The 15,739-nt window shown below is 46.0% G+C and overlaps 1 protein-coding gene across 1 annotated transcript in view; it reads left to right on the top strand.

Moving 5' to 3' along the window:
- The window catches only part of MAGI2 (membrane associated guanylate kinase, WW and PDZ domain containing 2), a 959,850-nt gene that overhangs the window by 710,502 nt on the left and 233,609 nt on the right, over positions 1-15,739 (top strand). The window contains exons 8-9 of the mRNA XM_015415060.1: positions 10,392-10,513; positions 12,989-13,171. Coding sequence (XP_015270546.1) covers positions 10,392-10,513; positions 12,989-13,171 — 305 coding nt within the window. The remainder of the gene's footprint in view (positions 1-10,391; positions 10,514-12,988; positions 13,172-15,739) is intronic.

Here is a 15,739-nt window from a genome sequence, read left to right as displayed (position 1 = left end):
TGGAGCTAGGGTTGCCAGCCTCCAGGTGGGACCTGGGGATCCCCTGGAATTACAGCTCATTTCCAGTCTACAGAGATCAGTTTTCCTGAAGAAAATGGATGTTCTGGAGGGTGGACTCTATGGCATTGTGCCCCACTGAGGCCCCAGTCCTCCCCAGGCTCCATCCCCAACACTCCAGGAGTTTCCCAATATGTATTGGGTCACCCCCTCCCCACCCACCACCACCCCATGTGGCTGCACAAAGCAAGCTTTGCAGGAGGGGGGGGGAATAACAAGGGCTGCACAAGGCACCCAGCCTCCCCAAGCCGGGGATCCTGCAGGGAAGCCTGCTCTCCCCCTCCCCCTTCCCCTCTCTCCACGTGGCTGCTCAAGGCAAGCTTTGCAGAAGGAAGGGGGGAAAACAACAAGAGCTGCTCCAGGCGTCCAGCCTCCCCAAGCTAGCGATCTTGCAGGGAAGCGGCTCTCTCCCTCCCCACCTTCCCAAGCTGAGGAAACAATAACAATGGCACGTGGCTGCTCAATGCAATCCCCAGAGACCGGCTGCAGCCTCCATAGCCCAGGGGCAAGCTCTCCTCCGGCTACAAAAGCCACAGCCAGCCTGGGCACCCTCTACCCTTCCCACCCTCGCTGGGCCAGCTCCTTACCTTTCTGCGCGGGAACTCTGAATGAACTAAAACCCTGTGCAGCTTGCAGCTCCACCAGCCCCAACTGAGGACTTCTGGGAGCTGGGGGTGGAGCTTAGGGCTTCCAGGAAGCAAGCCCTGACTTCCCTCCCTCCCTCATACTTTTTTTTTTTTAAACAACCCTGGGGACCTCAAGCAGCTCACTCGCTCTAACCCTTTCCAGGGAAGACGGAGGAGAAGAGCCTTTGCTCTCTGGCACCAGCCGACGAGGAGACGGGGAAGCAGCAGCAAGAGTCAAGGCGGGAGCTCTCTGGGGAGCCCAGCTGCTCCCCCCCCTCCGGAGGCGCAGCAGGGAAAGGGTTCGCTCTCGGCCAGCTGCAGGGCAGTCTTCACCGCCAAACTTGTTGCCCAGCGGCTGGAACTTTTTGCCTCCTGGGGAAGGGTGGGTGGGCGGGGCGGGGCTGGCCCGAAGGAGCCCCTTTCATCTGCTAACTGACATGTGCTCCACAGGTTTGGCTTTTAGGGAACGCAGCCACTTTTGGGGAGGGGAGGGGAGGGCCCGGAAGTCAGCCGGAACACTTTTCAGCCCAAAAATAGCCCTGGAGAAGGGGAGGAGAGAATTCACTTGGTGGCGGGGCTTGCCGCCACCGCAATTTTGTTCGCTCCTGGGCTGCCGGTGCCAAAAGACCCCTGCCCCGGGGGAGGCTGAGCACCTTCCTCAAAATTTCGGTGGGGGCTGAGGCCCCGCCGCCCCCACGAAGATTATGCCTAGGTGTGACTTCATGACTGTCATGGTGAATCAGCACCTCTCAGCCTCATATTTTAAAATGTGAGTGACAGTAACTTAGCAGTGTATTTTTAGGGCACACACAATGAAGACTGTAAACACTTTAGAGATCAGAAATACTAGTCAGCAGTACTTGAAATCCTTGACACTGAATCCATATTCTATGAAATTTGTGTCTTATTTTATAATCTGCAGCAGTGCTTCTGACCTCCTCATGTTTGCCTTTTATGTCATATCAGCTGAAGAAATGTTACACATAGACATAAAGATAAGCTCTCCAAATATGTGCTTAACTAGGATCTAGGAAGCAGAACTCGAAAGGTTTAAGAATTTTGCCTCTAGCACAGAAAAGTTGCAAACAAAATGTCTGCATCCTCATCTTAATTAAGTTATAAATTACTCTTTGAACAAAATGTGAATCTTGCTAGACTTCTTGTGAGAACAAATCCCCTTTGTTGTATTTAGCAGATCAGACAAGGCAGTTTGTTTTCTATTAGCAGCTTCAAATTTTGCTGTCAAATTTATTTTGTCATGTGAGCTTACTTGCCACTTAATTGCTTCTGACACTGTAACTACAGTTTATATCCAAAGTTATAACTGGGCAGCAATGCTCTTTTCAATAAAAGCTGTTTCAGGGAGCAGACTTAGAAGGGAGAAGCAGCAGTGGCAGGAGAGGTGCTTAATCTTTTCCTCATTTGCCATTGTTGTTGTTGTTAGCCATTCAGTCGTGTTTGACTCTTGGCGATTCTATGGGCCAGTTCTCTCCACATTTTCCGATCTTGTACTGTGTCTTTGAGTCGTTCCATGCTCAGTCTGGTGTTGACTTTTATGGTGTCTAGCCATCATGTTCTTTGGTGGCCAGGTATCCTTTTGCCACTAACCAGGGCTATTTGGGGTCAGGAACGCACAGGAACGGAGTTCCGGCTGGCTCCTGAGTTGGCCACGCCCAGTAGGAACTCATTAGCATAATAGGACACACCTAACAGCAGACACTCATTAGGACTGGCTACATTAGGGGTGTGTGGACTAACATGCAAAGAAGTTCCTGCTACAAAAAAAGCCCAGGGTTTTGACAACAAAGTAGACAGAATAAGAAGCAAAAGGTGGGTGTGGTTGGATGACCACACTTCTGGTAACATGTGGGGTGTGGCCTAATATGCTAATGTGTTCCTGCTGTTGGGTGTGGCCTAATATGCTAATGAGTTCCTGCTGGGCTTTTTCTACAAAAAAGCCCTGCCACTAACCAATCCAAGCATAATTGCTTTTTCTAGTGGATTCTTCCGCATGACGTGGCCAAAATAAGTCAGTCACAGTTTTATGATTTTTCTTTCCAATGTCATGTCTGGTATTGCTTGTCACCTTTGCTGTCCAAGGAATGCATGGGAGCCTTCTCCAGCACCACAGTTCAAATGAGTCGATTTTCCTCCTGTCTTTCTACTTCATGGTCCAGCTTTTGCAGCCATAGGTTGCTATGGGGAACACAGTAGCATGGACTAATCTGCATTTGGTTGCTAGGCTAATATCCTTGCTCTTCCATATTCAATTCATGCTCATCATTGCTGTGTGACCTAGCATAATTCGACGTTTTATTTCTGGACTGCGTTCACCATTTTGGTTGATCTGTGAACCTAAGAAAGTGAATTCTTCCATACATTCGATCTCTTCACTGTCAACTGCTATTTTGACTCTTACCAGGCTTTTCAAGAGGTTATTTTGGATTTAGTGACTGGCAGGCTGTCAGAATTGTTTACAATGGACTGTAACCTATAATGGCAGTTGTTCTCAAGATATGACAGGCTTACAGAGTGGGGTGGGATAAAACTCATGGGAAAGCATGCATGAAGTTCCAGGAAAAGAGAGGATCCTGCCAATAGGTAGAGCCAGAGCCACTTTGTTCCTAACAGCCAGGGGTCATTTCGTAGAAAAAGAGCTGGGGGAACTCATTAGCATAACTCATTAGCATGTGCCACACCCCCTGACATCAGGGGCCCGTGGTGGACCTGCAAGGCAGGTGGGAGTGCGAGGAAGCCCCGCCAAGGCCCTCCCTGGCCCCAGACAGGCAGGGGTGGGGAGAGGCAGGGAGGAAGAAACTTACCCTCCCTCTTCTCCTGCCTCCTCCTGGCTGAATGAGGGCTGGAAGCGGGGTGGCCGGAAGCAGGGGGCGGGGCTTCATCGTGTGCCCCACCCCCTCGCACCTCACCCGGGGGAACTGCAATCCCCCGCGTTTCCCCCCAAAATGACCTCTGCTAACAGCAGAAATTAGCATACTGGCCACTGCTCTGTTAGCCATGGAAGTTGCAGAGGAACAAGAAATGCAGAAGGACTTCTGGCCACAACCAGTGTTCCCTCTAAGCTGAGTTATTGTGAGCTAGCTCACAGTTTTTTAGCCTCCAGCTCACACAATTTCATCTTAGCCCAGAAAGGATGGCTCCAGAGCAAACTAATTTATGCAGTAGCCAAATCACTCGCTCACAACTTTAATGCCAGTAGCTCACAAAGTGGAATTTTTGCTCACAAGATCCATAGCTTAGAGGGAACATTGGCCACAACAGATTCTTGTCCTGGATGCTGGCATTTGAGTGCCATATTTGTACATGTACATCAAAGAGCTATAGGCATGACGCAGTGGGAATGCCTTCTGTCCATTCACCCGGTTGAAAGATGGCTGCCAGGCTCAGGGAGAGGGGCACTTGAGCTTAGAAGAAAAAGTTGAGTTCCAGAAAGTTGAGAAACATTAGTGTGATAGATAGAAGATTCCACTCTCTTTTCTCCCCATTCTGAACTGAGCAATTGGATTCAAACAGGCTGAATGCTGAAGGGAAAAAAATGAGGGGCGTTTAACGGTCAACACCCAACTGGACAAACTGAAGAGTGGGGCTTTGGAAGGAGACAGAATAGGAGGTAACCTGGATAGGCAGGGAGTCCAGTAGGGACTGTAATGTATGATTTAAGACAGGCAGGGTTTGTATGCTGTTCCATGTTAAGAGTGATGAATTGTTAAAGCTGTCTAGGCATTATCTTGAAATATGAAGTGCTGAAGGAGCCAATGTTGTAACTATCACATGTTAATGTACCTCCCAACTTCGGTAACTGTGACAGCTAGAGTGGGAAGGCATTACAAGGCATGCTTACCATCTAAATAAACTTCTGTATTTTGCTATATGTCACTCCCATGTTATCCTCAGCTCAGATAACACACTACACACTTTGTAGGTCCCAGGGAAAAGGGGGTCTGGATTGAAAAGTTATGTGCTCTGTGGTTCAGGATCAAGGAATACTGTGAATGTGTGAAAGAAAACACACTAACATACTGAAAATCCACTTTGCTTTACTCACCAAAGGTTGACAGGGGACCTGGTATAGTAAACATAGCAGGAGGATATGGGTGGTGAGGTGGTGCACAACTCTCCAGCCTGAGTGGCTTATTATTGGTAAGGAGGTATAAAATAAAATTGTTGGAGTTTACAAGTTGCTCACATTTCAGTCATTATGGAGTTAACTGTTGTTAGTTAGTTAGTTAGCAGGATGTTACGTTGTCTTACCTATAGCCTCTAGAAGTAGTGTTTAGTCAATGTGGGAATGTTTTGGGGTGTTATTTAGTATAATGTGTTGACCTGTAACTACTTATTGGCTGTCAATAGATTGATTAGAAAGAATGCTTTAATCTTGCATGCATCTGTTTACTAGTTTATTGTAGATCTTCCATTTCTTTGTGTTAAGCAAGAAGAAGGACAAAAGGAGTAGCCATCACAGTTCCTGTAGCCATGTAACTGATAGGATGTAACAACATAGAGTTAGGATTAGGCTTCCCAAGTCCCCCCGGGGCGGGGCCACGGCCATCCGAGGGAAAACTCTATTGTTTTCCCTCGTATGGTCGTGTCCCCACCCCCAGAATGCCTGGCGTCGTCACATCACTTCCGGGTGATGTGCGTGTGGCGCGCGCACACACACACACACACCAGATGCCAGCCGGGAGCCCCCTGCTCCCGGCGAAGATCGACTTGGCAACCCTAGTTAGGATGTATTATCTGTTTCTTTTATCCAAAGTTGCCTTCCCTTTTGTTTTTCAGTAAACCCATATGTTTTCTTTATAAACTTATGCATGGTGTGTGGCTTTTGTAAAATAACAAGAGAAAGGTCCAGATCGGGGATTGTAACAATTGTACTGTGGGGTTTAACCTGGGCCTTAAAGGTTTATCCTCCTGGTGGTGACACCAATTATTTAATTCACTCATCTCCTTATGTATGTTATATTTTTGTAATATTCAGGAAAATATAGCTACACAGAACAACATTTATTGATTTTTAAAATAACTGTGGTAAAGGAGTCCTAATCAAAATATGCAATAACGTGGTAAAAGCCCAGTGGCATTAAAAGTGAAGCAGGAACACATTTGTAACAACTTTTATAGTCAGCATAGAAGTCTCTGTGTTAATCTGCTGTCTAAGCTCAATAGGTTTGAAGTGAAAATTGCTTCCAATTTTTCATTATAAAAAGTGGCAGTGTTACACTTTTCTTTATTACTGGGGTTTAATAGATGAGTTCATTTTAAGGAGATAATATCACATTATAATAGTGTCTTAATTATATAATAAAAGAAAAATCTTAAAAAGTTAGATGGTGTATCTTGATTGTGGCAGATTTAGTCACAGGAAAAAGTGCTACCCTTTGGCTACCATCTGTCTTTTTCGGCGGGCCCAATTCACACGCCTCTCTCTGCTTGCAGTTGTACTGGGGGGGGGACATTTTCTTGCGAACAGACAGTCCCCCAATCTCAAACTACTTCAGGAATGGACTGGAAAGTGAAACTGCTGAATTACAAGTTATTACAACACTCAGGGGAAAAACCCTAGGACTTAACAGGGATATTGGTTTCTTATCTCACTACATATACTAAATTCATTCAGTCCTTCTAAGGACTATACATCCTCTTTATTTTAGTGTACTTCTTATTTGGATTAGTAGATTGGAATAGTGATTGTAATATAATTCAATGATATTGGAATGTATTTCTCTGATCTGGTGACAGAGGAGACATAACACAGCACAACCATTCACCCCACCTCAAAGAAAAGGATGATATTAGTTACCTCCATGCTTGAGACGAGACGAATGAAGCATAACAGGGTCTCAGTTATTTACTCTTAGCATTCCACAATTAAGAAGGATACATTTACACATTAGTCTCCTATTTTGACATATTTATTTACTCCACTGTGTTTTCTCCTGTAATTAAATCCAAACAAATAGTGACCATTTAAACTTAGCTTGTGATTCCTGTTTGGTCTTTGCATCTGTTAAAATGTCTTCATTATGTTGTATGCTAATTTGCTGTTCACTGTCTGCCTATATGTATGGACTGTTAACTTCCATTTCAATGTATCTGAGGAAGTGTGTGTGCACATGAAAGCTCATTCCTTGAACAAAACTTTGTTGGTCTTGAAGGTCTGAAATGTGCCACTGGATTCAAATTTTGTTCCTTACTGTTAGGATCTCTCTCTCTCTCTCTCTCTCTCTCTCTCTCTCTCTCTCTCTCTCTCTCTCTCTCTCATTCTCAAATGGGCTCAGGCTCTTGATCCAGTTTCCTGCTTTTACTTGCCCCTCAAAGTTCCTTGCAGAACAGGCCTGAGCCCTTTGGCCATCTTTGAATATTCTTCCAGCCAAAGGAGCCTTCCTACAAATGAAAGGACACTGGGGAGCTGTTGGAGGAAAGCTCCGTAGGCTGATTGAAGGTATCAAACTTTGCTGAGCAGAATCGAATCCCAGCCCCTAATTTCAATGGCCTTTATGAAGGCACAACCTCCCCACCACCACCACCACCACTATGCCTGTAGAGTTTAAAGTGATTCTTTCATTGGATTGCCTTCTAGCTTCCTCTCCTTCTACTTGCCTGACCATAGTCACTACCTCACCGAAGCAGAGAATGACAGGTGGGGCTTAGGGACTCTCAAGAGGAAAATGAAGTTTTCAATCTGTATACTGAAAACTCATGAACTTTTAAATAGTTTTAAAGAATTTTGTTGAAGAGATTTACAGAGCTCCATTTCAGCCCATCCCCCCCCAAAAAAGCCCTGGCTACAGGTATATGTTTAATAACAATACTACGATGGAGGAGCATTAATTATTTTCTATACAGTGGTGATGTTCTGATAGAGGTGAAAATCTGTTATGTTGTTCCTAAATAAGAGGTATCTAGCAAACTGTTTTGATATATATGATAATTATATCACTGCTTGTATATCTAATGAAATTCTCATTCATGTGTATTTTTAATAGCTGTATGGGTTGCTGCACCATTCTTAATGATTCTATAGTGCCACATGTTACCAAACTAAGAACATAAGATGAGTCCTACTGGATCAGTCCAAACGTTCCTCTGGTCTGGTATCCTGTTTCCCTTCATGACTATCAAAGGCTTCTAGAAAGCCTCCAGAGAGGTCAACAGACCTCCCTTGATGCATACTGTACTGAAAGGTCTCTCATCATCTCCTTCTAGAGAAAGACACGAACTGGGAGTGTGTGGTTCGGTTTGTGGTTCGTGACAGAATTCCGAACCGAACCCTGAGCCAGGAGGAAATAAACTAGTTTGTGCAGTACATGGTCCTGCAAACCCCATTGAAAGGGTGCAGTTCGTGGTCCTGCAAACCCCCATCCCTTTAAATGGGGTTTGCAGAAAGCCTGAAAAACAGCTGAGGGGCGGGGAGCATGATTGTTTAAAGGGATTGCAAAAGTTTAAAGGGATTGCAAAAGAGCATGAAAAACAGTTGTGCAGTAGGGAAGCACTCCCCACCATGCAGCTGTTTCAAGCTGTCTTCTGTAATCCCTTTAAACTTTAAAAGAATTTTAAAAGAACAGTGGCCAGCAGAAAGGGGGGAGATCCCCCAGGAAGGGACTTCCCTTCCACCTTTCTGCTGGCCAGGGCTCATCGCTGCCAGCAGAAGGAGGGAGATCTCCTGGGAAGGGACTTCTCTTCCATCTTTCTGCTCTTCCACCTTTTTGCTGGCTGCAGTGAGCCACAGCCAGCAGAGGATGAGATGGCCGGTGGCTCCCATCTGGGAGCCTTCCCAGCCATGCCACCCTTCCTCTTTGTTGCCTTCCTAGCTGGCATATTGCGCCCATAAGGAATGGAGAATGGAATAATGAAGTCAGATTGTTAAAGACAAGTAAACCCTCCCTATTAATCTTGGAGCGTTCCCAATCCCCCTGCCCTCAGTAAGCTGTAGGAGAGGGACAGTGATGCTGCCCTCTACTGAATTAGACTCTTTGCCCCTAGAAGCCACTGGTGAAGTTGAACTCATGATGCTGCCTTACACAGAGTTTGACCCGTGACCCCTTAAAACAACTGGTGAAGAGAAGCACCTGATGCTGCCTTATACTGAATTAGGCCCTTGGCCCCTTCAACCCACTGGTGGGGAAGAATACACAATGCTACCTTATACTGAATCAGGCCCCTTATACTGAATCAGACCCCTGGCCCCTAGAGCCGCTGGTAGGATCTTACTTATACTGAAGTATACCCTGGGCCACTTAAAGAAACCCTGGTGGATAGGGCCCTTAGATGCTGCCTAATACTGAATCAGACCCTTGTCCCCCTAAAAACCCCTTAAAAAGGTGGAGGGAAATACATGGTGCTGCCTTATCCAGAATAAGACACTTGGCCCCGTAGCTCCACTGGTGGAGAGGAACTACGATTCTGAATTATTTATCTGGTGTCTCCAGCTGAAGGGCTGGCACTGGAATGCCTCCTAGCCTTTTGCTGAGAAGGGAGGGCCTTGGCCACAGCAAGAGCATGAATCCTCGGCCCGGCCCAGCCCTCACCTCACCGCCAACCGGGCCCACTCACCTAGATTTCCTAGCTCTAAAAACAGGTGGGGGTGTCTGGCCACAGAGAACTGGACCATAAAAGCCTTGGAGGGTGGAAGGGGTGGGCGCTGCCACACACCCAGCAAGGCTGAAAGCCTCAGAGGACCAACGAACCTTGGGGGGTGGAAGGGGCAAGCACTGAAGAATCGACTGCTGTAAAAAAAAAACTTGGAGGGTGGAAGGGGCGGGAGCCACTGTGGTCCCAGATGCCTGACTGGCACCCACTGCCTCACAGCCGCCCCAAGTTCAGCTGCCCTAATGCGTCCACACTCAGGGCAAGTGCCCCACTGCCCGGCCGCAGCCCTCCTGGCTGAGCTAGGGAGCTGCCCGGAGCAACTGCTCACTGTCCTGGTCTGTACCACATGAAGGAAGACAGTCCCCAACTGCTGCCAGTAGCTGGGCTGCGCTGGCACAGCTGCTAGCGAGTGGAGGCCTGAAGGAGGCTGAAGACAATGCATACAAACACTGTCACCATGACAGGGACCCGAGGAAAAAGGGGTTGGGGAGCCCACTACCCACTGAGGCCCTGCAGCTTCCTATGAAGCCTAGTAAGACCTCCCTGAACCCTCTCCGTCGAGTCCCCACAACCTGCTAGCTTGCTCCGATGCCACGTGGGACCCTTCACTGCCCAGCAGTGCAGCTCCTGTCCACCTTTGAGTTCACACTAGTCCAGACTGAGGAAGAAGGGTGGCTGCCACCAGACCTGGCTGGCAAGCCAACCCTCAATTGGCCCGTGCTCCCACACTGAGCCTCCATTGGCTTGCCCCACCTTTGTGCTTCCTTCAAGAAGATGGGGGTGGGTGGGCAAAGCTAGCTCCTGCTCCATGGGCAGGCACTCCTGCTGTGCTCTCTCCTCTTCCCAAACTCCACCCTTCCAAGGTCTGTCCCCAAAACTCCATGTACTTCCCATCCCAAAGCTGGCAACCCTAGCAGACACATACCTGTTTTCCACTTCCACTGGTAGAAGGCTTCTCACATGAACACAGTTCAGCAAATATAGTGGCTGATCTATGTAGACAAGATGACAGACTGTGACCATGTAAGTGATGGTCATTCACAGTGTTGGCCTTGAAGTGAATTACCTTTGATTGACAGGTTATTTCTTTTCTTTTTCCAGCCACATAAATAGAAGGACACAATTTGAAAATCCTGTTCTGGAAGCTAAAAGGAAGCTTCAACAGCGTACCATGCCCAACGCAGAACTTGGAACAAAGCCTATGCCGGCCCAAGGTTTCCGAGGTACAGTAATGTACCAATGCAGCATATTTAAAACTGAAACCATTCCGTTTTCTGTTTATTTTGATTACAACATGCAGCATTGTTAAGTAAGATGCAAAGTATTTTTGTGATGGGTTCAGATGGCAATCAGAAAATTTCTAAGCTTAAATATATATTATTTGAAATCATGTGACCCTTATTAAGGGCCAAATGAAATGAGAACCTGGGAAGTGGATCTTCCCAATATTTTTGAAGGTACGCAGAAGTTGCTCAGAGCCCTCATTTGGATCCAGGCTGCAGTACAGGAAGTGTTAGAGGTGATAGGCACTTATTAGGCCTGGAAGGGAAGAACGGACAGATACTTTCCCTGTATCAGTCTCTGAGTAGCTCGTCTGGATTGCCCCAAGACAAGAAACAATTATTTTCTTCCTGACTGTGAAAAAACAAAGAACAAACTGCTTGGCTGGTAGAGCATATTTTGTGCATGGAGAAGGAGAATCTTGGGAGTGAACAGATGAGGCTCCAGAAATTTTTAGAAGCCCAGATGGTAGGGGATTCCAAGAGAGGAAGAACCCAATGAAAAAAAAGGGGTTGGCTCATTTTTCTTCTGTGTTATCCCAACTGTTCACAGTTTATAGGGGACTATTGTCCTAGGCACAAGGAGATTGTTTCCAAGGCACACATCCAAACTGGGCTGCAACTCCTGTTGAAACTACTTGAACTTCTGTAGGAACTACTTGAACTTCTGTAGGATCTCATTTTGAAATCAATGACTCTGTACTACTATTTAGTGGGGAATTATGAAAGTAAGCAGGAGCTGCGGTGGCTCAAGTGGTTAAGACACTGAACTGCAGACTGTGGAAGGTCGGTAGTTCAGCAGTTTGAGACCCGGGTGCCGCATGACGGGGTGAGCTCCCGTCTCTAGTTCCAGCTCCTGCCAACCTAGCAGTTCGAAAGCAAGAAATTGCAAGTAGATAAATAGGTACCACTTCGGTGGGAAGGTAACAGCGTTCCGTGCGCCTTGGTGTTTAGTCATGCCGGCCACATGACCACGGAAACGTCTTCGCACAGCGCTGGCTCTTCGGCTTTGAAACGGAGATGAGCACCGCAACCCTAGAGTCGGGCTCGACTGGCTTTCGAGCAAGGGAACCTTTACCTTTACCTTTATGAAAGTAAGAATCATAATTTGAGTTGTGGGAGCTTTGGGGGTGGGGACATGGGGGGCACAATGGTATGTGCTCTATGAAATCACTTTTGGGGAAAACTGAGAAATGACATTGGGTTGTTCGAGCACTCGCCAGAAACTCTATGGTTTTACCATAATGTTTCTGGAGATTTGTAGAGCTACCCAACATCACTTCTGGGTTTTCCCTGGAAATAATGTAGTGCTGCACTTTTTTTCCCTCCTGCTGCCTCTCCAAATGGTGGCAGGTAACAAGAGCTGCCACAGCAGGAGGCTTAGCAGCCCTATTCATAATTTAGTGCAAAAGTGAATGCTCGCAGGAAAAAAATTGGTCAACAATCTATATTGGGGGTAGAGTTAATTTTTTACATAAGGTTGTAGCCAAAGAATGAGGCTTGTTCTCCTTTGCAACAGTAGAAAGCACTCCAGCAACATTACCTAGGCCCAATCATGTTCACCCGCGCCCTGCTCCTCAGAGGTCTCGCAGTGTGAGTGACCTGACTCAGTGTCGGCGGGACAGTGCCGGAGTTTACAGGTTGTATGGTATGTCTGAGTGCTGCTGCTTACCCTGGCTGCACTTTTGTCAAAAAAGTAGTGAGCTAAGTTGAAAACAAAAAAACCCACCAATCTTCTCACCTTTTTCCATACCTTTTCTCACACAATCAAGCACAGAACAGAGGCACTGGATGTCAGGTGAGGCTTTTCTTTTGCCTGCTGGTCTTTGTCACACTTCTCACAGAATTGCTCAGAAAGCAGACGTTGAGGCCACTGAACTGTCTCACATGTTATACACATTACCTGTCACATTCAGAAAGAAAGAAAGAAAGAAAGAAAGAAAGAAAGAAAGAAAGAAAGAAAGAAAGAAAGAAAGAAAGAAAGAAAGAAAGAAAGAAAGAAAGTTGTATTGGAGGAGCTAAAGAAGAAGTAAAATATATCAGTATTACTATTATTTGACAATGCTTCTTCACCAAACAAAATATTTTTCCATTTCAAGTAATTACCACAAATCTAATATTTCACTTTTGGACAGCTGCTTTCATACCCAAAAAATGCAGCTCCCAAGTTAGCAAAGAATTTACTGAGAGGAACAATAGCATAGATAAGCAAATCCTTCACCCGTTTGTTTTTGCCTTAAGAAAGGATAACTCACTAATGCTTTTATTTTTGTCGGAATGCTTGTGCTTTCATTTTGCTTTTTATGTTTCCCAAATGCCCGCCCTGCTTCTGCTGCTTCTTCACTAGGAGAAGCCAGGGATTTCTAACTGTGTGACCCAGATGTGGTTTGTGTTTCTGTTTTATGTTGGCTGATGTAGAAAAACCGCTTTTCACCCGGGATGCCTCACAGTTGAAGGGGACTTTTCTCAGCACAACTCTTAAAAAAAGCAATATGGGTTTTGGATTTACCATCATTGGTGGGGATGAACCCGATGAGTTTCTGCAGGTGAAGAGTGTCATTCCCGATGGGCCTGCAGCCCAAGATGGCAAAATGGAAACTGGTAAGTGAAGCACTTTTCCTTCAACTTTTCATTAAGAACAGGAGGAAACTCGGCCAGAGGGAACTGAGCAATGGCACTGATACAGAGAATGTTTTAATGAGCAAGTTTGTCATTTCCCAGTGACATATCACTAGCTTGCTATATATTTTAGACCTCTTGTGCAGATTTCTGTTCCCTGTGCTGAAGCATTGCCATAGTTGGAGAGTTTGTTGTCCCCACAGTTTACCTAGCTGTGAAACCAGGAAGGATTTGGGGCAGGTGCATTGAGCACATCCTCTCTACCACATCCTGAATGCTGGCGAGTTCATGCCTGCTATTTTCAACGCCCCTGGCCTAATGCAAGTTGGAAGCGGTGACATTTTGTAATATGTATATGGATTCACAAATCTCAGTTTCAATAGCTGGAGGACATAAATCACCAAGTGATGAGAGTGGCAGATTTCCATTGGCTCTGCATATTTTTGCGACTGTGCATTCTGTTTCTGGCGAAATGCTCCATACAGCCCCAGTGTGGGTGCTGTGTCTTTTGTGGGCCATCCAGTTTTACAGCTGTGAGGAAATGAGGCTGAAGACTGCAAAGTAGTGTCTCTCTCGCAGAAGGACACCTGGTCAGGAATTCTAGCCCACTTTCCCGCCACTCTCCATTTTAGTGATTCTCTTCATTTAACAGGGAACAAACACCTGCAACGTAGTGGGAAGGGGCCCCTGTAGGTTAATGTGCTTTATTTGAGTGTATATGAGTGAAGGGACCATAATGTGAGAGTTTCTTTATAGAATCCAAAATGATTGTGCATTCTGTAAGTGCAAATACATTAGCAACGTTGTGTGGATAGAAACTGGGAAGAGACTCAGAAGTGTTACAGTAGTTTTAACATGTTGGTTTTAAAAGGCTGGCTGTAAGATTTTTAGGGTCTGGATAACGAAATTTTAAGTTAAGCACATTCCTTCTTCGTGGCTCCTAACCTACCTTGTTCAGCTTTCCTTGTGTTTTTCTTCTTGACCTTAAAATGAAAATTGGCACAAAGGGGGGGGAATCCAAATGGTTGGCTAGTCAAAGAAATGGTGCACCAGAGGTTTTCTGGAATCCAGATTAGACTTCTGAGGATGGTTAAAAGTAGAGCCAATTAATCACCTTTGAACTGGATCATGACCTGCACATCTTATTTCCATCAGGGCTTTCTCAGGGTGCTTTAGCTCAGCATGCAGTCACAAAGCATCTTACTGATGTTAAAGAAACGTCGTCATGCCCTTGAAATCAAACTTAAGATCCTTTAAAAAAGAAAGTCAGCACCTTTGCAGCAATAAGACCTGTAACTGTATTTTGTCACTTGTGGAAATCACTTTGTTTTTCCATTGGCAACAGCCTAGATTTCGCATCAATGCAAGGCAACAAGGATTAAAGGCAATCTTAAATGATTTTATTCCATAGTAGGCTCTGTGTACCTACTTTCCTAGGAAACAGGGAAATTAGATCAACTTCTACTTTTATTTGAACTTTTCAAATGCCAAAAATGATAAGACTCCACAAAGCATTTAGTTTAAAAACATGCCAAGCCTAGCAATCTGCAAACCAGTATTGGATTATGCTACTATTATATTACCCCGGCCACTTTGTTTATTAATATGTTTGTTACATTCATTTCCCCTTTTCTGTCATCATGGAAATCAAGACAGTGTACACAGGGTTTCCAGGTGGCTTCCCATCCAACCATGATGGGGATAACTCTCTTTTGAGAAGGAGACTCTAAATGCAGAGGGAGTCAGTGGACAGGAAGAGAGAACAGTCAGGGGAATCTCTCCTATATTATAAAAGGGTTTTGGGTGCCAGAATTCTAAAATGCACTCCTTTAGTGTTAGGCCGAAAAAACTGCCACTCGGAAGACACTGGCTGGGTTCATTGGCTGCTTTGTGCAGTCCCGCCCAGCGTTCCAAGGTCATTTACATATGGAAGCTGATTGGACTACATTCCACACCTCAAACTCACCCCCCCCCCGCAAGGCAGTTGGAATTTTCAATTGGAAGAGGAGAATGATGTCAGCTGCTCCCTAGGCAGAGGCTGTGGGGGGGGGGGGTTGTAAAACTTAAGACAGACAGGCAGATAGGGTTGCCAACTCCAGGTTGGAAACTTCCAGGATATTTTAGGGATGAAGCTTGCTGAGGGTGGAATCTGAGGAAGAGGGGGACCTCAGACAGATACAATGCCATACTGCCCACACTCCAGACAAGCTGTTGCCAGTCTCCAGGTGACAGCTGGAGAGATCGTAAAGCTTTGGTGCTACTTCAAAGTTCCCCAGGAGCCCAAAACAGAGTAGTGTTTTGGAAAATCTTGAGGAATTGTTTGGTGCATTTACGATGGGGCTCCTGGGGAACTATTGTTGCCAATCTTGGCCCAGCAGCCATCAAACCATTCTCTTTAACCCCCTGCTGTGCAGCTGACTTCCCCCTAGGGTTGCCAATCTCCAGGTGGGACCTGGAGATCTCCCACTGTTACAATTGATCTCCAGATGACAGAGATCAGTTCCCCTGGAGAAAATGGATGCTTTGGAGGGTAGACCCTATGACATTATA

The sequence above is a fragment of the Gekko japonicus genome, unplaced genomic scaffold (genome assembly GCF_001447785.1).
Source record: "Gekko japonicus isolate JY-2015 unplaced genomic scaffold, Gekko_japonicus_V1.1 scaffold5, whole genome shotgun sequence".
Taxonomy (NCBI): Eukaryota; Metazoa; Chordata; class Lepidosauria; order Squamata; family Gekkonidae; genus Gekko; species Gekko japonicus.
This window is presented reverse-complemented; position numbering and strand designations above follow the sequence as displayed.